The sequence below is a fragment of the Myotis yumanensis genome, unplaced genomic scaffold (genome assembly GCF_028538775.1).
Source record: "Myotis yumanensis isolate MYYU_CA2020_CCGP unplaced genomic scaffold, mMyoYum1.0.hap1 SCAF_13, whole genome shotgun sequence".
Classification (NCBI taxonomy): Eukaryota; Metazoa; Chordata; class Mammalia; order Chiroptera; family Vespertilionidae; genus Myotis; species Myotis yumanensis.
The window spans coordinates 22,673,454-22,697,321 of NW_027223764.1; the positions used below are offsets into that span (position 1 = coordinate 22,673,454).

The following is a 23,868-nucleotide window of genomic DNA, read 5'->3' on the forward strand; positions in this document are numbered from 1 at the left end:
AAGCTCAATGCAGGAGCTGCCCCCTGGTGGTCAGGGCGCTCCCTCATGGGAGGAGCTCCATTCAGCCACAAGCCAGGCTGATGGCTGCCAGTACAGCGGTGGTGGTAGGAGCCTCTGCTGCCTCCTCAGCAGCGCTAAGGATGTCCAACTGCAGCTTAGGTCTGCACTCTGCTGGCAAGTGGGCATCCCCCGAGGGCTGCCGGGCCGTCAGAGGGATGTCTGATTGCCATCTTAGGCCCAATCCCCCAGGGAGTGGGCCTAAGCCAGCAGGTGGTCATCCTCTGAGGGATCACAGACTGCGAGAGGGCACAGGCTGGGCTGAGGCACCCCCGCCCCTCCCCGAGTGCACAAATTTTTGTGCACCGGGCCTCTAGTAATAATAATAAATGCTAATATGCAAATTGACTGAATGGCAGAATGACTGGTTGCTATGATGCGAACTGGCCACCAGGTGGCAGATGCTCAATGCAGGAGCTGCCTCCTGGTGGTCAGTGCACTTCCATATGGAGAGTGCCACTCAGCCAGAAGCTGACTCATGGCTGGCCAGTGCAGAGGTGGTGGCAGGAGCCTCTCTCACCTCGGTGGCAGCACTAAGAATGTCCAACTACAAGTTTAGACCCAATCCCTTGGGGGCCTAAGCCTTTAGTTGGACATCCCCCGAGGGCTCCCTGGCTGCCAGAAGGATGTCTGACTGCAAGCTTAGGCCTGGTCCCCCGGGGAGTGGGCCTAAGTCAATAGGTGGATATCCCCCAAGGGGTCCTGGATTACAAATGGGCGCAGGCCAGGCTGAGGGACCACCCCCCCCCCCCCCGGAGTGCACTAATTTTTGTGCACCGGGCCTCTAGTACTAGATAACTAAGAACTGAAAGCCTTTCTCTGAAAAATTAAATAGCATTAGAATTTTTGTTTTTAAGATTGACACTCTTTATAAACTGCTGGTGTAAGTTTTTACATAGTTGTCGGTTTACTGAGGTTTCCCCTTTCAGTTGTATCTTCGTGGAAAGCCATCCATTTAGTTTTACTATGTTGTCATGAAAATTGTTTTAACTTGTAAATTTTAATACCTGTGTTTTTCTTTTACCTTGACCGGGTCAACTTAAAGTTCATCCATTTTACTTTGTAAAATAAAGAAATAGGCAATATTTCTTGGAAGTATAAAAACCAAACTGGCAAGGATATCCTCAGATAAAAGGATTGGCAAATTAGGGGAAGAATGTGAAATGAGGCATCTTTAGTATTTTACTTTATACATAGAATGAAAAGATTAAAAATTTTAAATATTATTATGACTTTAATAAAAATAACTTGAGACTTCTTTTTCTGGTAATATGGCAAACCAGATAACATGAAAAAGTTCTCACTATAAGCCATCTACTTTATAAAGCCAAACAGAATATAAAATATCCTTTATAAATAGGCAAAAAAGGGGAAGAAAACCTAATGCAATGGAAATGATGAGGAGTTTAAAAAATAAATTAGAAAGGTTTTCATGGTGATTAGACAAGAGAAGGTCAATTTTCCAGTTGTTATAACTTTGACACTAATAAATAAGTAGCTACAACACTAAGAAAAACAGATATGGAAATGTTATGCTATAGATCCATAAGTCTAAAAGAAGTTGTCTTAATAATAGCCTATTTTTTAAAAAAATTTTTGAAGAGAAACATCAATTTGTTATTCTACTTATTTATGCATTCATTCATTAATTCTTGTACTAGTATGTGCCCTATCAGGATAGAACTTGCAACCTTGACTTATTGGGAAGATGCTCTAAACAACTGAGCACCCCAGGCTTGGGCCACAGTCTATTCTTATTTGATTTAATTTAAGTAAGTTCTATCTATTTAAAGCACCTGTCCAAGACATATCTGTAATATTTTTATAGATTAGGTCCATATCTGGTGGATGCTAACTCATTTAAAATGACGTTATGGCTATAAACTACCATAGACTTTAATTTTCTTTTTTAGAAATTACAACCAACCTTTATCTGATGTTTCTGTTAAAATAAACAGGCTCTTCAGCTTCTAAGGGGCTGTGCACAATAGAATCTATTACTTCCATCAGAAAAAATTTTTTAAACGCTACTGGATGATGAGTATTATAAAAATGTGATTTATGAATTACAAAGAATCCAATGAAGTTTATTCACACCTGTAATGCATTGCGGTCTCTCATGGCTATTTCAAATGAAGTGATCACCACAGGATGAATCTGCAGTGTTCCTTTCCGTTGGTGAATCTTCCTTACCAATTTTCGACGTTCCTGCTGGGTCCCATGATATAACATAGTAGGAATCTAAAAGATTTCATATAAAAATAATGAAACTATAACAACATTAATCATTTTAGAGAGAAATACTTGTAGTCAATTCTAATAAATTAGTAGACTACTGTGGGAGAATTAAAAAGAAGTTGTAAGAGCCCTAATGGGTTTGGCTCAGTGGACAGAACGTCAGCCTGTGGACTCAAGGGTCCCAGGTTCGATTCCAGTCAAGGGCATATACCTTGTTTGTGGGCACATCCCCAGAAGGGAGTGTGCAGGAGGCAGCTGATCGATGTTTCTCTCTCATCCATGTTTCTAACTCTCTATCCCTCTCCCTTCCTCTCTATAAAAAATGAATAAAATATAATTTTAAAAAAGTTGTAAGAGTCAATCAAAGGTAAACCAATGCAGATTACAAAGATACTTCTAAAATACGTTTCTTATAAGGCAGAAATGTGACAACAACAAATATATATGGAAGGTAAACAACCATAAGAATAAATAGAATTAAAAAATAAAATCTACCTAGGTCTATTTCAGGTGAATCAAATTATCCAATACACCGAAAATCATCCATAGATTTTTTTGGGCAACAAGTCCAATATTACTAGAACCTATTCATCTTTATGAACTTAAACTAGGTATTGATGAGATTGAAAGGCAAATAACATGTAGTATTTACACAGAAACCAATATAATTATCGTAAGAGATCTATAATTTAATTCAGACAAAACAAACATTTGAAATGATATATACAAAAGGAAACATGTCTTACTTCTGGTGTAAATCTCTGGAATTCAGCTATCCAGTTAGGAAGTGTAGATAATGGGCCACAGACAAGAAAAGGTCCAGGTACTCCTCTCTCGATCATCAAGGCGACTGTAGCAATGCACTGAACTGTCTTTCCCAATCCCATTTCATCTGCTAAAATGCCATTAATTCCATTTTCCCAAAGCATCTAGACAAAATAATATACACTGCATTTAAATTCTGATATAATCACCTACTGAATTAGCAATTTTTTTACCCAAAGATAATTATGAGACTGACATATCCTATATAATAAAAGGGTAATATACAAATTGACCCTAACAGCAGAAATACTGGGAATGACTGGTCACTATGACACACACTGACACCAGGTCAGTGCACTCCCAGAGGGGGAGCTCTGCTCAGCCACAAGCCAGGCTGATGGCTGCCAGCATAGGGGTGGTGGTGGGAGCCTCTCTTGCCTCCTCAGCAGTGCTAAGGATGTAGACTGCAGCTTAGGCCTGCTCTCTGCTGGCAAGTGGACATCCCCTGAGGGCTCTAGGGCTGCCAGAGGGATGTCTGACTGCCAGCTTAGGCCCGATCCCCGCCTGGTGAATGGGCCTAAGCCAGTAGTTGGACATCCCCCAAGGGGACCCAGACTGCGAGAGGGCACAGGCCAGGCTGAGGGACCCCCTCCCCCAAGTGCACAAATTTTTGTGCACCAGGCCTCTAGTTAATACTATAAATTATAATACTTGTGGGAAGAAGGGTAATCAAAGTCATAAATGTGTTGGTAGCCTTGAATAAGATAATTTTCACTTAAAAAAATTTTTTAAATTGATTTCAAAGAGGAAGAGGAAGAGAGATATAGAAACATTGCTTGTTCCCACAGGGATTGAGCCTGCGACCCTGGCATGTGCCCTGACTGGAAATCAAACTATACCTTCCTGGATGGATCAAAGGTTGATGCTCAACCACTGAGGCACTCCCAGGAGGGCAGATAATGTTCACTTTTAAATATTTTTTTTTTGGAGAGAGAAAGGGAGGGAGAGAGAAACATCAATATGAAAGAAAACGTTTACTCTGGGTGAATAAATCAGAAAACAAATATTTACACACAAATGTTTTACATATAATAGTGAAACACGGAAGAAACAACTCAAATGATGTTACATTACATTAATTGGTTATTATATGGAAATGAATTGCTATCTTGTATTAAGATTGAGAATTCATTACCCTGAGCCATTCCATGCCTTCTACTTGGTACCAACGCATCACACCGCCTGTAAAATGTTTTGGTTGCTGAAAGGGTACTGGCTGTCCATTATATTTCCGAACTGGGTCAAAGAAGAGTTTTGTATTCTGCCTAACCGTTTGCGACAATCTATCTTTAATTATACTATTTGAGTCTTTGTTTTTCTGAAGATCTTCTACACAGAGATTAGAAGAGGAGCTTTCATCCTATAAAGAAAAAAGTTTTAATTAGAAGGTTGATACACAATGCTGGTACCCTCTACTTATAAAAAAAAAAATGTAACTGTTAATCAAAATTTACTCAGTGCTATAAGCATTAGGTATGTAGAAATAAAACCTTATGTTGAATAAAACCCTAGAGAGTTACTTCCTTTCCCCCAAATGCAAAGCTATTGGGTGGGGGGAAGACACCTTTGAAATGACTTTTACAATTGTACCTCCTTTCCAAAACTCTAAGTACTACCCAATTTAACTATTTCCTTAATAATTTCCTTCACCCACATAATATAATTGATGATGTCTATAAAAGAAGAAAAAACAATTTCCTTTCAAGGAACACAGAAACATTTATTTCAAAATAAGTAATTACTTTCATTGCAGGAAAAGGGCAAAGTAGGTAAAGTTTTAAAATTCACTATATCACACTCAAGAATGTAAATGTATCTGTGACACTCAGCACCAACTATGACCAATGATGGATTTTACTGGATTGGGACCGCCACAACTCTACTTTAAGAATGTGAAAATGAGGATTAAGTCAATTCATAGGAAAAGTCTTATAAATGATGCCACAACTGGGCATGCAACAAGAAAAGTGAATGGACACTTTTCTGAAATGCTAAGACATAGAATAAATGGTGAGAAAAAAGTATACTGACGATTAAAAGGATAATAATCAGGGAAGCAAATATAACTCCTAAAATTAATACCTATTTTAAATCTCTTACCTCATTCTCCTTTTTATTTTTTTTAGCCACAGACAAAATTTCCTAGAAAATTGAGAAAACAAAATAACAATGTATATGGTTCATCCATATATTTAACCAACATTTATTGATCTGATTTTATGCCAGGAAATGGGGATAAGGCTCTCATGGTAATTAAAATAGGACTGAAATTGAAAGACCTCGGGCAAAATTAAGCCTATAGTGTCTTATAAAATTCTTAATTAGGTAACAACACATAAATTGGGGTATTTACTCCTGAATTTTCCATTTTTTAAAGTTTGAATAGACGAAGTCCAAATTCACACATGGTCAACAGTCCTCTAGTATAGAGGCTGACAAACTACACCCTGTGCACCAACTCCAGCTGGCAACCTGTTTTTATAAATTTAATTAGAACAAAGTCAGGCTAATTTGTTTACAGTGTATCTATGCCTGCTTTCGGGCTACAACAGCCAAATTCAGGGTTGAGTAGTTACCCATTAACTTGAGGCTACTATTGTTACTTAAGAATTGACTCCCAAAAGTATTATAATCTCAACTCTGGCACACTTTAGGCCTCTGTGCATAGACATCTGAATTTGCAATCCTGCCCAAGTGCCAAAGACAAATAAATTGAAAATACAGAATAAAAGAGTTCTGATTTTGAAGTTCCTACTAGATGCCAAGGGTGTGGAGACAATCATTACCTAGTGTCACCTAGAGACTTAGGAAAAGACAATCATTATCTTTCTTTAGTGATTGACCTCAGATATATTACAAACATTTGATGAATTAAATTTACAACAGTGTGATTGGCTAAAGGTCAATAGACCTCAGTAATAGCATTTTTCAACTGCAGGTTGAGTGTGTTCCATAATCAACTAAGTGGGTACTATTATTTTTTAAATGGGGGCGGGGTAAGGAAGAATATCTGTAGACAAGAATTATGTGAAATTTAAAATTTTACACTGTATGAACATGTGAAGAACTTGAATTTTTAAATTTCAGATAAAAGAAAAAGTGTATAGCTAATAAAGTTAAAATTTTTTAATGTAAGAATGTGATGCATTAAAATATACTTAAGGAACATTTAAGGTTTGTCATAACTGAAGATGCTCTTTTATTAATTCCTATTATGAGTTCCAAAGTGAGAAGGTATAAAAAGGATCTGGTTTTAGAAATGAGTATGTGATCTTAGTTCCCCCTAATGGTCTTCAAGAAGGAACAAGAACAAAATTCTTAAGGTTTTGAGGTTTCAATATATTATAATAATTTCTGACTAGGCCAAGCTCATGCTCCTTTAACAAACAGGAATATGATACCGTTTTCTTCCCTCAAACACTTAACAGGCTCAAAAGCCGAGTAGGTAACCGCAATCCATTCAGCTTTAATATAGTTTAAAACCCACAAAAAGTTTTTACTGAACATTTAATCTAATGTGCCCTTCCCCCTTTATTTTTACCTCTTTTGACATGACCTCTGAAATATTGTATGATTCATCTTCTCTTCCTCTTTTCTTTCTCACAACTATAAAAAAATTTCATTTTATTTTTGATAGGAATTGATGCAAAAATATAAACACATATTCTCAAAACCAGAATAAGGAAATTTACCTGGATTCTCTTCACTTGCACCAATGGAACCTTTACCCTACAGAACAAGGATTTAGAACATTATTTTTCTAAGGACTGCTATGGTATTATATATTAAAATGAAATGATTAAGTAAATGTTCCTTGCAGTTGAACCACATCCACAACTCTTTACTTTTATACTCACCAACTCATAACCTTTTTCTGTACTTTCCTGCTATAACTTACTTGTAATCAGAACCCTCTACTTTCCTCATTTTTTTATTTTACAAGAAAAATTTCAAAATTAACCATAAAAGACGTTTTTATTTTGAAATTACCACGCACATCTTCTATGCTTACGCTAAAGATATTCAACTGGTATTGTATAAAAGTAGTACTCATTTTCAGTGAAATTAAAAGTTAAATACAATGAAAAGTAGAAAGAATACTGACTAAAATACTAAGAGAAGATAAGGGAGGGGAAGAGATGTTTAAACACAGCTTGAAACTGAGTTGGAAAAAATTAAGAACAGGTAAACATGTATGAGAAATGAAAATGACCAAAAAGCTCAATTAAATGATAGAAAAAGAGGATTAAAAATGAAAATACCAAAAGGGACTGGTGAGATGGAGGAGACAGAATTTAATAGTTTGTAACTTTAGAACAAAGCGGAGATGGGGGGACAAGGGACACACACAAAACCCTGGTAATAAAAACTTAGCTAGAAAAAAGTGAATTAAATCAACAGGCTGAAGGGTAGAGATTAAATGGTTACGCTAGTAAAATTATCTCCTATTCTACCTATTGGCATTGTGATATTTCCTAATAAAAGCAGTTTGGAATAGGAACTAAGTGTTGGGCCTGAAACCGATCCTGGCATTATTATTTATCAGATTTGTGATCTTTAGCAAGTTACAGTGAATTCTCATTCACTAGTTAGGTTCTACAAAGTCACCGCAAATAATAAATTGGTGAACACTAAACCACTGCCTCTAGTAGAGATACACGTTTAGGTTCCTGCATTTTCTAGTCATATTTTTATCAATTGATGAAATATATAACCTTGTTTTATTGTGTGTTGCTATTTTATCTTAAAATCTATGTTGAATAACTTGAACTTGGGGCCAAAAGCACTGTAACTATTGAAGGAAACTTTATTAACCTAGGAATTTTCTCCATTATGCACAACACAACCTTCTCACATTAGAAACACCAGAAAGCACTTTGGCACAATGTGGCTACGGGCCATTTTAAACAGCAAAATCAACAAAAATCACAGCACTAAATAGATCATGAAAAGAACACCTTTTTATAGTGTGATGGCTTAAATAAGGCAGATCACCACTTTGTTTGACCTTAGCAGGGAATGTGTGTTGGGAGATTCAAATTTTTGGCAATTCTGCACATGCATACTTATGAATGTCCATAAAAACACGAGTGTTGATTTTGGGGTTACAAATAAACGTTAGTTAGTATGCTAATTTTCAAATACATACTCTGAAAATGAGGATGGACTATAGTTAATCTCCTTGCATCAGTTTCTTTAAATGTAAAATGGAGCCCTGGCTAGTATGGTTCAGTTGGTTGAGCAATGTCCCATGCACCAAAAGGGTGCAGGTTAGATTCTTAGTCAGGGCACATGCCCTGGTTGTAGGCTGGATTCCCTGTAGGAGCCATGCAGAAGGCAATGATCAATGTGTGTGTCTCTCTCTCAAATAAGTAAAACAGGGACGATAACAGTATCTCTACCTAAAAGCTGTTTTGAGAATTACTCACACATAAAAGTACTCACTAAATGTCACCCTCATTATTCCTCTTTTCATTAGCACAGCTGTTTTCATACATTTCACATCATTATGGCATTAAACAGCCTCACGTTGAAACATAATCTTCAAAAAGATCACTTCTAAAATTCAGGCTAGATGGACGGATGTGGCTGAGCGTCTACTTAGGAACCAGGAGGTCAAGGTTCGATTCCCTGTGAGGGCACATGCCCGGGTTGTGGGCTCAATCCATAGTAGCAGGTGTGCAGGAGGCAGCCAATTAATGATTCTCTCTTATCATTGATGTTCTCTCTCCTCCTTTCCTCTCTGAAATCAATAAAAAGATATTTAAAAATAAAAATATAGCCCTTGCCAGTTTGGCTCGGTAGATAGAGCATTGGCCTGCAGACTGAAGGGTCCCGGGTTCAAGTCCGGTCAAGGGCATGTACCTTGGTTGTGGGCTCGATCCCCAATAGGGGGTGTGCAGGATGCAGCCAATCAATGATTCTCTCTCATCACTGATGTCTCTCTCTCTCTCTCTCTCTCTCCCCCCCTTCCTCTCTGAAATCAATAAAAATATATATAAAAAATAAAATTCAGGCTACCCTTAAATGAGTAATTTATCATCTGAAATATTATAAGACTATCTGGTCCACTGTCACAGCTATACATAAGCTACAAATTTTGATTATGTCCTGTTATGGCTGTAAGTTGACATGATGAGGTTGAAGACATGAAGAAAGTGATCATTACTGGCTCCAAAAGTACTGGCCACTTATAAAATGCCTTGCAGTATAAAACACTTGCAGATTTTCCTCAAATAAGAAAGTAAAATTTTGCATATATGAAATATAGTCCACAGAATAAAAAACTGAAGAGGTAATATTTTTAGAGTTCTCCTTTCATATATAAAATACTGAAACAGTTGTAATATGTTCCTATGAAGTTTATAACAAAGACAAATTATCAAAGGAAATATATGATCAATAAAGTTGAAAGAATACAAAAGAATTTCTTCAATATTTAAGGCAGTGATTCTCAACCTGAGGGTCACAACCCCTTTGGGGGTGGAATGACCCTTTCACAGGGGCTGCCTAAATACATCCTGCATATCAGGTATTTACATTACGATTCATAACAGTAGCAAAATTAGTCATGAAGTAGCAACGAAAATAATTTTATGGTTGGGGGTCACCACAACATGAGGAACTGTATTAAAGGGTCGCAGCATTAGGAAGGTTGAGAACCAATGATTTAAGGTAACATATGCAATATATTCTAGATTACTATATATTACCGTAGTAACTTTGGATGATTCCTTTTTCCTCTCTAATTTCTCTTTCTTCTTCAGTTCCTATAAAATAATTTGTCTTAGTGTCACAAACAGAAATGCAAAGTAAAAAAATATCTCAAATAACATGTTAAGAATAAAGAATTTTTAAAGATAAAAAATTTTGTTTAGAATCACTAATCATCCGAGAGATGCAAATCAAAATTACAATGTGGTACCATCTCACACCTGTCAGAATGGCCATCATCAACAAATCAACAAATGACAAGTGCTGGAGAGGATGTGGAGAAGAAGGAACCCTCGTGCACTGCTGGTGGGAATGCAGACTGGTGCAGCCACTATGGAAGACAGTACGGAGTTTCCTCATTTAACCCCGTGATCCCACTTCTACGAATATATCCCAAGAAACTAGAAATACCAATTAGAAAGGATATATGCACCCCTATGTTCAAAGCAGCACAATTCACCATAGCTAAGATTTGGAAACAGCCTAAGTGCCCATCAGTAGATGAGTGGATTAAAAAACTTGTGATACATCTATACAATGGAATACTATGCTGCAGTAAAAAAGGAGTTCTTACCATTTGCAACAGCATGGATGAAACTGGAGAGCATTATGCTAAGTGAAATAAGCCAGTCAGAGAAAGATAAATATCACATGATCTCACTCATTTATGGAATATAATGAACAACATAAACTGATGAACAAAAACAGATCCAGAGACAGAGAAGCATCGATCAGACCGTCAAACCTCAAAGGGAAGGTAGGGGAGGGTGGGGGTAAGGGGGAGTGATCAACCAAAGGACTTATATGCAAGCATATAGGCCTAACCAATGGACACAGACAACAGGGGGGTGAGGGCATGAGTGGGGGGAGGTGGGGGGTAATGTGGGGATAAGGACACATGTAATAACTTAATAAAAAATTTAAAAAAAAAAAGAACTTGCACTTCAAGATTTCATGAAACAGGGAAAAGATTTGCCCTTCTGCCTTAAACAACTAAAATCCAGATAAAAACTATAATAATAAAAGCATAATATGCTAATTAGACCAGATGTCCTGTCGGAGGGAAGCCCGGGTCCTGGGTGCCAGAGGGAAGCTGGTGACAGCAGCCAGGGGAAGGAAGGTCTACTTTTGCACGAATTTCGTCCATCGGGCCTCTAGTATAGTAATATTAAACAACTAGAGGCCTGGTGCACAAAATTCACGCACTGAGTAGGGGGGCTGTCCCTCAGCCCAGCCTAAACCCTCTCCAATCTGGGACCCCTCGGGCAGTCAGACATCCCTCTTACAATCCAGGACTGCTGGCTCCCAACTGCTCACCTGCCTGCCTGATTGCCCCCAATCGCTTCTGCCTGCCCGCCTGATCACCCCCTAAGCACTCTCCTGCCAGCCTGATCGACGCCTAACTGTTCCCCTGCTGGCCTGATCACCTCTACCTGCCCTCCCCTGCTGGCCTGATTGCCCCCAACTGCCCTCCCCTGCTGGCCTGATCCCCCCAAACTTCCCTCCTCTGCCTGCCTGGTCACCTCTAACTGCCCTCCCCTGCAGGCCCGGTCTCCCCCAACTGCCCTCCCCTGCAGGTCATCTTGTGGCCATGGGGGTGGCCATCTCGTGTGTTGGAGTGACGGTCAATTTGCATACGGGTTGTGACTAATTAGCATATCTGGTCATGACTGAGGGTATCGTGACCAATTTGCATATTACCCTTTTATTAGTATAGATGGTTTTCAAACAACATACAGCAAAGGACAGTGGACAATGACCAACAGGAAATAAATGAGGTGTGTTTTCTGATGACAGTTTACTGCCTGGAGGCAATTTCCAAGAGCAAATAATGGATGGAGAACCCAAACACAGCTCAGCAATCTGAGTTGAGATAGAGTGCTAGCACACCCAGGGTAAAGTAACGGAGAGAAGAGCTACATATAAAGAAAGCTCTGAAGATTAGCAGTCAAGTATTTGCTGGGCACTGATTAGTAAGAGTGTTAAGAATACCAAGGCCAGGAAAAGCCACGAGAAAGAAGCAGCTGCAACAACCTCTGCACTGCTACTGATTAGGAATAGTTTATATTCCTGTCAACCAAGTAAAAAGGCTTCAAGGTTTGTTTTTCTATGCTTCATTTTACCATACAAAGGTTTAAAAGGGGGCTACAAGCAAGGAAAAGAAAAAAAACAAATAAATAAAAAAAAACCCTTAGCAAATGTAGTAAGAAGAATAGAACCAGGTAAAGCGGATCAGGAGTGTGAGGGTAGAGGTGTCAAGTGATAACCTTAAAGAACTGTATGGGGAAGGAAGTCCCGAAGAAAAAAATTCTTTACCCAGTAAAAAAATCGTTCAAAAGTGAAATCAGCCGAAACCAGTTTGGCTCAGTGGATAGAGCGTCAGCCTACGGACTGAGGAGTCCCGGGTTCGATTCCGGTCAAGGGCATGTGCCTGGGTTGCGGGCACATCCCCAGTGGGAGATGTGCAGGAGGCAGCTGATCGATGTTTCTCTTTCATCAATGTTTCCAGCTCTCTATCTCTCTCCCTTCCTCTCTGTAAAAAATCAATGAAATATATTTTTTTAAAAAAGAAGTGAAATCAAATTGAAGACTTTTTCAGACACACAAAAGCTGAAAGACCATATCACCAACAGAAATTGCAAATTAATCTAAATACAGCCGAAACCAGTTTGGCTCAGTGGATGGAGCGTCAGCCTGCGGACTGAGGAGTCCCGGGTTCGATTCCGGTCAAGGGCATGTGCCTGGGTTGCGGGCACATCCCCAGTGGGAGATGTGCAGGAGGCAGCTGATCGATGTTTCTCTCTCATCGATGTTTCTGACTCTCTGTCTCTCTCCCTTCCTCTCTGTAAAAAATCAATAAAATATATTTAAAAAAAAAATTAATCTAAATACAGAAAGCAGATCAATGCCTCTCTGGTGATGGAGAAGTGAGGGAGGAAGATAGGAAATGAAGTATGGAAGAGAATTAAAAAGGGGCAGGAATTCAGCCATGAAAACGTATAAAACGTATAAAACCTTGCCATTCGTGACAACCATATATGGACCTTGACAGCAGTATGCTAAGTGAAACAAGTCAGACAGAGAAAGATAAATCCATATGATGTCACTTATGTGTGGAATCTTTTTTTTTTTTTTTTAAATATATTTTATTCATTTTTTACAGAGAGGAAGGGAGAGAGATAGAGAGTTAGAAACATCGATGGGAGAGAAACATCGATCAGCTGCCTCCTGCACACCTCCCACTGGGGATGTGCCCGCAACCCAGGCACATGCCCCTGACCGGAATCGAACCTGGGACCCTTCAGTCCGCAGGCCGACGCTCTATCCACTGAGCCAAACCGGCTTCGGCTATGTGTGGAATCTTAAAAAACAAAAACCACATTGATATAAAGAACAGATTGGTAGTTGAGGGGGAGGAGGAAATGGGTGAATAAGGTCAAAAGGTATAAATTTCTAGTTATAAAATAGACTACACTTAATATTGTACTGTATATGTGTAAGTTATTAGAAGAGTAAATCTCAAAAGTTCTCGTAAGAAAGAAAATTTTGGCCCTGGCCAGCATGGCTCAGTTGGTTGGAGCACTGTCTTATACACTAAAAGGTTGCGAGTTCGATTCCTGATCAGTGCACATACTCAGGTTGTGGGTTGATCCCTAGTCGGGGTGTGTATGGAAGGTTGATGAACTTCGGGGTGTGTAACTGCTCGATGAACATATCCTCAGGCGAGGATTAAATGAAAAGGAAGAACATTTTGTTAACTATGTATGGTGATAGATATTAACTAAACTTATTGTGGTGTTCATTTTGCAATATATAAACAGTATGTCATTATGCTGTACACTGGAAACTAATGTCAATTATACCTCAAAGGGGGACAGGCAGGAATAATTTTTTGCAGTTGATGATTATGTTAATTATCTTACTTGTGGCCTCATAGGTGTACACATATGTAAGTCAAAACTTAGAAAATTATTCATTTTAAGAATGTGCAATTTTGTGCATGTCAGTTATATCTCAATAAAGCAATTAAGAAAGTCAACAACAAAATTCACAATCTCCAACATCCAAAAAAATCACTAGACAGGACAAGTCAGTTAACAGGTGAATAGAGAATAAATGGTGGTATATTCATATAATAGAATGTTTCTTGGGAATGAAAAGAATGACCTACTGAGTAAACAAAGTGAATCTCAAAAATATGCTGAGCTAAAGAAGCAAGACACAAAGAATATTTACCATACGACTCCATTTATATGAAATTCTAGAAGAAAGAATATTAATATATAGTGACAGAAAACAGAATCAGTGGTGGCTGTCACTGAGGAATAGGGATTACTCAACAAGAGAACTTTTAATAATGACAGAAATGTTTTTTCATCTTGATTGTGCTGACAGTTACACAAAACTATACTTTGGTCAAAAGTCATCATCAATCACATATACATACCTCTAATTGTTGTTGTTCCATTTTAGTCAATAAAAATTTAGAGTAGATATTGCTTTTTTCAAGCAAATGTTGAAGTCTACGGTACCGAATGTCCACGGACTCTCTATCCCAGGACTTGTGAGCCTATCCAAAGGAAAAGCTTCCATAATTATTGTCATACATTGACTTTTTGCATAAGGTGTAACAACACTGGCTAAACTAATGTTTAGATTTAATATACTTCATGTAACTAATGAAAATTTTAAAAGATATTAAATAATTTACTAAAAAGATTTTATTTTCCAAACCAAAAACTAGAATAGCTGAAACAATATGATTCTTGGGCTCAACAGGCAATCTGGTAATATGAAAGCATGGATACCAAAATATTGAAATTTCAGACACTGGACATGTAGTTACTGTCATTTACTAAGTTGAGGGTCCCTTTAAAAATACTTGCAATTAAAGTTAGAAAGTGAGTATTTAATTCTAGTTGGAATTTAGTGTTTAAAAAATCAAATAAAATTTATATACCAGTTTTAATTGAAAGAACATTAGAATTACAAAATAATGCCATTGGTGAGGGAATAGAACATTTCAGAATCGTAAAACTGTGTTGTTAAAATAGTGGAACGTGTTAAATCTATTGATTTCTTTCAAGCCTTTTCTCTATCCTCCTGCAGCATTGTGTTCCCCAGTTTTCCCCTTATTTTTTAGTTTTCTTTTACTTTATCGTTCACCTCTGTACAACTTCTGATTTCAAAGTTCTACTTTATTGCTTTTTAAATTACTGCATTTTTTGCATACCATTTGTTGAGTGATTTCTAAGCATCTACAATAGTGGATTCACAATGATAAATGTTTAATATTTTAAAAGAACAGCACAAGACAGAAAACATAAAGGCAACAAATACGATAGTTCAGTGGCCCACACACTTTTTCTGTGAAAGGCCAAAACATAAATATTTAAATATTTGTGTATCATATGGTTTTTACCACAAATACTCAATTATGCCTTTTTACATAAGAGCAGTCATGTACAGTATGTTAATAATGAACATAATTGTGTTTCAATAAAACTATTTAGTCAATAGGAACAGGTCAAATGCAATTCATAATTTGCCAAGCCAGTATAATCTGAATTAAAAGTAAAGCATTATTAGGTGGGCTGAAGTGAAGCAATTGAGAATTGACTTCACCTAATGAAACCAAATATATGCAAATCCTACCAACCATCAATTCCACTCCTAAGACAAAGAGTGAGCGAGTGTGTGAGATGGACCTAGGTAGCATAATTTAATTAATTTTAATTTAATGGTTAAAGCTTGACCTTATAAATCAGGCATCATTGAATATTGGCTTTTGCATTTCCTAGATCTCTCTAGAGCAGCGGTTCTCAACCTGTGGGTTGCGACCCCTTTGGAGGTCAAACGACCCTTTCACAGGGGCTGCCTAAGACTATCGGAAAACACATATATAATTACATATTGTTTTTGTGATTAATCACTATGCTTTAATTATGTTCAATTTGTAACAATGAAAATACATCCTACATATCAGATATTTACATTACAATTCATAACAGTAGCAAAATTACAGTTATGCAGTAGCAACAAAAATAATTATGGTTGGGGGGTCACCACAACACGAGGAACCATATTAAAGGGTCTCGGCATTAGGAAGGTTGAGAATCACTGCTCTAGAGTTTCTCTCAGAATAAATTTATTCTCTATTATAAAACCAATGACAACACACTTATGGATAAAAATAACCAAAGTAACACATTACACAAAAAATATTTTAAAATCGCCCATAATCTTACCCATGCAGTTAATCTGTTAATATCTTATCAAACTCGATTTCAGTTCTTTTAAAACAGCCTTTCTTTTACTATTACCAATATACTACCGTGATTACCACAGGCAGTCAATTAATGAGGTGGGTCTTACAAATGGGGAGATGAAATTACTTAGGACTTTATAAAATGAATTCTTAAATTTTTAACTTTGTATATTTGTTTAAAAATTTAGTGAAAAGTATTCTGAGCTTAATTTACATATATTTGCTAGCTTAAATCCTGTTCACAATAAATTAGCAGCCATTTTTTAAAATTGAAGCTTTAAGGCGGAACCGGTTTGGCTCAGTGGATAGAGCGTCAGCCTGCAGACTCAAGGGTCCTGGGTTCGATTCTGCTCAAGGGCATGTACCCTGGTTGCAGGCACATCCCCAGAGCGGGGTGTGCAGGAGGCAGCTGATCGATCTCTCTCATCGATGTTCTAACTCTCTATCCCTCTCCCTTCTTCTCTGTAAAAAATCAATAAAATATATTTAAAAAAAGAAAATATTATTAAAAATAAATAAATAAAATTGAAGCTTTAAGATGCCATCATGAACAATTTACAATTAATGTAATTAGAATACTATGCCAATGGTTAACCTTTAAACCCAGTCTTAAATATTTCAAAATAATTTTGCAGCAAACCTTACTACTTTTTAAAAAATATTTTTTATTGATATTTTACAGAGGGGAAGTGAGAGGGATAGAGAGTTAGAACCATCAATGAGAGAGAAACATCGATCAGCTGCCTCCTACACACCTCCTACTGGGGATGTGCCCACAACCAAAGTATATGCCCTTGACCGGAATTGAACCTGGGACCTTTCAGTCCGCAAGCCAACGCTCTATCCACTGAGCCAAACCGGTTAGGGCTCATTACTTTTTCTTGACTTAACTTTATTATGTTATAGTAAGGTGAGAACATGGCAGGGAGTGAATCTCGAGTACAGTGAAAGTGTATGCTAACAAGAGACCAAAGGCATCAATAAAATAAATTCCCTTTGTCTACCCCACAATTTCTCCCAACACAACCCCCGATTTTGGGGGTGGGAGGAGTTATATTTCAGTCTACACAATATAAACTATTTTCCTTTTACCTCTCCCAAGATCTCACCTTTTCCCTCCCCCACTTCAGCACATTAACTGCTACACTTAAGTATTCTAGACTAACAATGGCTTCTTTCTAAAGGAAATGCAGGTTAAAATCAAAAGAAAATAACTGTAGCACATGAATGTCAAAGTCATTGTCCAGGCTCTTTACAAACGTTAAAATCTCCTAAAGCAAAGTCAATGCTTCTCATTAAGACTCAGGCTTGCTCTTCCTCTGGTAAGTATTTTCTTCTAAATATATGCCCATAAATACTGTATTCTCTGGAAAGGAAAAAGATCTTTACTCTTTCTTCTACAGTGAGGTTTTTGGCCTCCAAAGACTTGTAGGTAGAGACTCATTCTTATAACTTTCTCCAAAATCACACAGAAAATAATTTATAAATGTCAAGTGCAAAAATTAATCAAACTAGTTCAATACTTACATAAAAAGACAACGTAATAACAATGGAGCACAATACAAGGCTTTTAACAAATTATACCCTTGTATTAGGATTAAAAAGAACTATATGCTTTATTCATGGAAGAACTTAAAGTGGATTAAAAATTGCTATTTTAATTGTATAACTGCTTTTAAAAAAGAGCTAGCTGTACTATACTTATCTCTCAACAACAATTCTAAAAACAGTTTAGAACTAATTGCAAAATGTTCAAAAGTTTAAAAATATCACTGGAAGCAGAAATCATTTTGATTGCTAGTTTCATCAGCTAATACTCATGGTACTAAAATTTTGACAGCTTGTTTTCCAATGTAAAAATGTTTCTTCCTCTTACTATGCATTCTGGGAATGCATTCTTACTGTATTCCTTGAATGATAGTTCCTTACCCAACAATCTTTGTAAAACTGAAGATACATACTATACAAAAGTGAAGGATTGATCACTCTTACAACATCTGAAGTTGATACTATCTATTTTGGACACTTGTCCCAGGATTCCTCCTGTAAAGTATATTTATTTCACTTACATAATCTATTATCTGTGTGATGTGATAAATTACAAAATATTCTTTTACCATACTTAGAAATTCGATAAAATTTACTGATTGCCACATGCAGAGTCTACAAAAACGAAAGTGATGTGCCCTCAATAAAGTGAGAAAGAGTCAAGTAAGTGATTTTAAAAATACAATGGAAATTCAGAGAATGAGGAAAGGTGGTTGGTTCAAGATCAAGCTCCCAATTCTATTAGAACCTGTTAACATATTACCTTAACCGACTCTGGTCAACTACGGATAATCAGAACGGCGGAGCCTGTTACTGGCATGCAAGTGCAGCATGGTCTGCCATTTACTGGCAGCGGGGACCCAGGCAACCTGTAAGTGCCGGTTCCCTCATCCCGAAAATGAGGCGAGAACAGAACCTACCTCACAGAGTATTTGCCTTTGGAGGCCACTATTTCCCAGGATAAGTGGTTTTGTAATGACATGGAGTTAGTTCAATACTAATGTGTATTTCCCTGGAAGGGGATAGGGTTAAGGACAAGAGCGCTGGAGCCACACCCGGTTCAAATCCGAGTTCGTTAGTGTGTGGCCCCCACCACCGGCTCGGTCTTATGTAAATGGAGGTAGCAGACCAGGGGGAGCGCCAGGTGAATCATTGCGAGAAAACAACTTGGCAGGGGGGTCGGCCGCAGCTGGTGGCTGGCTACTCTTTTTCTTGCTTATGCAATAATTAAGCAGCAGGGCGGGACTTTCTCGTCGGAGTGAAATGTATTTCGGAACTGAATTTTCAAGAGGCTAAAAACTTCTTTTAGTGGCCGACAACATAGATACTCTGTACGTGAAAACCACCGGGAGAATAACTTAGGGGAAAGCACACCACACTTTTCCCTGCAGAGTCTCAAGCGGTCGCCCAAAGTACCAACAAGCAAGCGGATCGCTTTCAGTGGTTCTCAACCTTCTGGCCCTTTAAACACAGTTCTTCATGTTGTGACCCAACCATAAAATTATTTTCGTTGCTACTTCATAACTGTAATGTTGCTACTGTTATGAATCGTCATGTAAATATCTGATATGCAGGATGGTCTTGAGCGACCCCTGTGAAAGAGTCATTCGACCGCCAAAGGGGTCGTGACCCACAGGTTGAGAACCGCTGGCTTAAGTGGCAATCAGCCCTGAAAAAGCACTCCCCATCGACTCTGGGAACATTAAAACGCTAACCCAGCAATGCGAAAGCTCTCACAAGAGAGAGGGGGCCACGCTGGAGGCCAGAACGACCTCCCAGCAGCATCATTCGGAGCACGTGCCAAGGTTCCCCACAGATAAGCATCGTAAACACACGGAGGAGAGACAACGAGACCCGCTTAAAGCTGACGAGGCCGGCTGGTCCACGGACCCAGACCCCCGCTGCGGAAGCGCCGGTCACCGCCGGCTCACGGGCCGACCCCGCGTTACCTTTTCCAGCATCTGCCGTTCCCTCGCCAGCCCCGCCGCCTCCAGCTGCTCTTCCTCCTCCAGCATGGCCGGGGTGATGACCGCGGGCTCCGGCTGGGCGGCCCCGCCGGGGGCGCGGCACCCTAGGAGGGGAGAAGGCTTCCAAGTGGCGGTTTTGAAAAGATGACCAGCTACTCAACTTTCCTATAAGAGCTTTTCTCTCCTTCCCAGACCCACTCGAGGGAAACGCTGGTGACCCGCGGAGAGGCCGGCATCCGCTCGGGAAGAGACGCCCTCCGTCTTCAGTGTCAACAAGTTGCCTGAACCCCCGTTTACAAGTCGGGGCGGTGGGGAAAGAAAATGCGGCCCCCGCGTGTAAAACCCCCCGTGTCGTGCAATTACGCGCAATCCCGGGCACCCTCCACTCACTCCGCACAGCTTCTTCCCCCTCGTTTCCTCCTCAGCCTCTGCCCGGGGTCAGCTCTTCCCCCAAAGCCGGGCTGGGCTGCAGCTTCCATGCTGCGGCCCCCTCTGCCCGGGACGCCGCCGCCCGCGCCCAGAGGAAGGTGCTCCTCACTCACCGTCGCTGCTCGCGGGCTGCTGCGCCGGCATGGCTGCGCACTCTCCGGGGCCAGGTCCCCTCCTCTAAGAAGCTGCAACGCCGCGCGCCGTCCCCTCAGCCGCGGCCGGTCCCGGTCCTCTCCACAAATTCCGGCCAAAGAAAAACCGCGCGCTTCACTTTCGCGGGAAAACACCGTCATCTCGCGATACTTCGTGCTCCTCGTCCCGCCCCCGCCCCCAGCGGCGCGAGATTTGGCGCGGAGAATGCACCTGGCTGCTGGTTAGCGTTCCCTGGGACCTCCGTCTCGGGCCGCTGGGTCCTGCCGCGGATGTGGGCGTTTATTTGCCGACCGGTGGTTCTGGGCGAGCCTGCCCGCACGGAGAGCCGCGTCCTCACGCGCCGGATGGGCCTTCAGTGGCGCTCTTAGCCGTTTGCAAGGCACCTTCCCGCCCCGGCTGATGGGATTAAACCCCGCCAGCCGTCGATCCTTAGGGCCTAACGATGGGTGCCCAGGTGAGGGTGCCAAACAAATATTGCCAAGCTCGCCCGCCGTCCGCGCCTCACATTTTGAGTTAAAATTCCCCGAAATAACCAAGAAAAGGGCTCTTTTGTGAGTGGGAGAGAAAAATAGTAAGTTAAGATTATGGTGGAATTTGAGAAAGTTGTTTCAGGATAAGGGAGACCTGGATGCAGTGATAAATCGAGCGTTGTGGCCGGTAGGAAAGAGTCAGTCGTTCAATACACCAGTAATGAGCGTGGCGCCCACAGGAAAGCGCAGGGCTCCGCTTGTCTGTTTTTTTGTTTTGTTTTTTCAGCCTTCAAGCACGCCCACCCCCTGTAGTCTGCAGTCCCTTTCCACAAGTTCCTGTTTCCCTCCTCCGCCTCAGAATGTGTGGCATGCCTGCCATACCATTTCTGACTCCAACAACTTCAGTAACTGTATTGGTACAAAGTTGAAGGATTTACAATGCACAGCTATCATAACCATCTTCAGCAACCTTCACAACACGTGGAGATTAGCAGAGATTACTTTTATTCCTACATTGTCGTGAAAAAAACTGATGCTCAGAGAAAAACTGGCTTGCCCAGAAACTTTGCAGTTACTTTTGGATAAAACAGGACCTAAACCCAGTGTTTTAAAAATGTTTTATTGAACTTATTGGGATGATATTGGTAAATAAGATTGTTTCGAATGTATAATTCTATAATACATCATCTGTATATTGTATTGTGTTCACCATCCAAAGTTGTCTTTCTCCTAGTTCAGTATTAAGATAAAATGTAATCTCAATAATTACTCTTAAATCCTACCTCCTTCTATTCAAATACAGTTAAATATCAGTCTCACTCTACATCAGATTTTCTTTTTTAAAATTTTTATTTCAGAGAGAGGAAGGGAGAGAGAAACATCAATATGAAAAACATTGATTGGCTGCCTCCCGCATGCACTGGGATGGGATCGAACCTGGAACCTGGGCTTGTGCCCTGATCTGAAATCAAACTCCCCACCTTTTGGTGCATGGACAGCACTCCAACCAACTGACCCACACCGGCCAGGGCTACATAAGATTTTTGACCTTCACCAAACCATCCTCCAAAATTTCTTCCTCCCTGACTTTTGAAACACTGCTTTTTATGTCTTCCTCTTCTAAAAATCCTTTTCATATTAGTGACTTCACCATCCATCCAATCATAGAAGTGGAAAAAAATCCAAACAAAAGGAACACACACACACACAACCGCTCCCTCTAGCTTAAATTAGATGACTCCACTTTCTGCCTACCTCACAAACTAAACAATATTTACAAGACAGACTTTCAGATTCTCGAAACCAAATTTACAAATCTACCTGCATCTGAACACCTTTCCCACTTTCCCTCCAGTTTTGCTCTGGATCCATCTCCCTACAGCCTATGCAAGAATCTTAGATTACACATTATCCCATTCTCTATTTAAGCCTTTACTGAATACTTTCCATTCACATTTAAATACTCAAAACTCTTCCATCTTAAAAAAGTTAAGAGACAACCTCCTTTATTCCCACCAGCTATTTATTACCTGCTCCATTCCCTTTTACAGTTAACTTTACAATTATCTACATTACCCATCTTTAATTCCCCTGCCTCCCACTGATTGTTCAATCACATGTCTGGCCGCCCCACTCAATACTCACCCAGGTAAATAAGGAAATCAATTATCTACATCAGCGTTCGCCAACATTTCAGACCTCACGGACCACCAGTGGTCCACAGACCACCGGTTGGCGACCGCTGCTCCAAATATTTCCTTAAACCAGCGGTCACCAACCTTTCGGACCTCACAGTGGCTGGTTGACGACCGCTGATCTACATGATGCTAAGTTTAATGGACATCTTTTAGTCCTCATCTGAACCTCATTGCCATATAACACCATCAATCACTCCTTTGGGAAAAACACTTGTTCCTTCTGACACCACATCCTTCTGATTCCTATTTCATTCTCTTCTACTCAACCTTTAAACATTTGAGTTGAGCCCTAACCGGTTTGGCTCAGTGGATAGAGCGTCCGCCTGCGGACTGAAAGGTCCCGGGTTCGATTCTGATCAAGGGCATGTACCTTGGTTGTGGGCACATCCCCAGTGGGGGGTGTGCAGGAGGCAGCTGATGGATGTTTCTCTCTCATCGATGTTTCTAACTCTCCCTCTCCCTTTCTCTCTGTAAAAATTCAGTAAAATATATTTATAAAAATAAAAATTTGAGTTGAATTTCTGGCTAAGTGCATAATGTCTCTAATAGAAATACTCTAAATAAAGGGAAAGTTCACTGAGGAATGGCCAAAATAATAGCCTACTCATCCATTCCATCATGGGTAGTGAGCGCCCAGTACTCTATTGGGCACTAGCAATTCAGTGGTTTAAAAACCAAGCAAACCAGCGTTTCTGACCTCAGAATTTATGCTGTAGTGGAAACAATACAAAACAACTATAGAAAACAATGTCAGCTAGTGATAATAGGTACTGTTACCGGACAGGGGACCTGGCCCTGTGTGGGTTTGCCTAGGGTTAGTCGGTAGTGAGTGGATACTTAACTTTGTGTAGGAAAAATTTCACAACACAAGTCCAGGTGACTATGAGCGTATGTTTATTAAAGCTGGGGAAAGTAAAACATGAAAGGGCCTAGCATAGAAGCAGCAACAGGTAAGCGCTAGGCTGGGCTGCCTTAGCTCTCTGGGAAGTCAGAGAAAAGGGGGCGTTGAGGACAGGTTCAGGGGATTAGCCTGGGATGAGCTGTTGCTGCCTCTTGTGCTCCCTGGTTGCAAGTCTTGGTGGGGACTCGTAAGAGTTTCGGTTTAGGAGATGCATGCCTGTGGGGGAAGGAGAGGGAAAAGGGAATGATTCAGGCTGCTTGCCAGAGGGAGAGCCCGTGCTGGTCTTTGTCTAGAGGATTTTCTTTCTTTTTTGCAGGCGGGAATCTTAGGGGAGGTCTCGGAAAGGTTTTAGCAGAATATTCATCAGTTTTCCAGGTGTGTTCTTTACTGATCGGTCAGTGCCAGGGCAGTGGTTGTTAAGTCATTGTAGTCGAGGGGGGTGGGGGTGGGGAGGTGGTTTGCTCCTTTTCTAGGCCTGGAGCTGTGTGGGTCTTGCCTAGGGTCAGCCGGTAGTGAGTGGAAAAAACAAACTGAGGCCTAGATGTTTTCTCTAAGGAGGTGACCTTCTATATCTGGCTATAAATTGCTCAGCCAGTTTGTT

At 40.1% G+C, this 23,868-nt stretch overlaps 1 protein-coding gene across 3 annotated transcripts in view; it reads right to left on the reverse strand.

Moving 5' to 3' along the window:
* The window catches only part of HELLS (helicase, lymphoid specific), a 44,963-nt gene extending 24,680 nt beyond the window's left edge, over window positions 1–20,283 (reverse strand). For 2 of the 3 annotated variants that reach the window (XM_070431876.1, XM_070431874.1), the window contains exons 1-10: window positions 20,160–20,283; window positions 19,600–19,721; window positions 14,282–14,404; window positions 9,834–9,890; window positions 6,813–6,849; window positions 6,662–6,726; window positions 5,221–5,262; window positions 4,256–4,480; window positions 3,042–3,224; window positions 2,155–2,298 (exon numbers count right to left, since the gene is read on the reverse strand). In XM_070431876.1, coding sequence (XP_070287977.1) covers window positions 2,155–2,298; window positions 3,042–3,224; window positions 4,256–4,480; window positions 5,221–5,262; window positions 6,662–6,726; window positions 6,813–6,849; window positions 9,834–9,890; window positions 14,282–14,404; window positions 19,600–19,721; window positions 20,160–20,190 — 1,029 coding nt within the window. In that variant the 5' untranslated portion in view covers window positions 20,191–20,283. Of the gene's footprint in view, window positions 1–2,154; window positions 2,299–3,041; window positions 3,225–4,255; window positions 4,481–5,220; window positions 5,263–6,661; window positions 6,727–6,812; window positions 6,850–9,833; window positions 9,891–14,281; window positions 14,405–19,599; window positions 19,722–20,007; window positions 20,051–20,159 lie in introns of those variants that run through there. The other variant, XM_070431875.1, reaches the window with a different exon arrangement.
* Window positions 20,284–23,868: the final 3,585 nt, after the last annotated feature.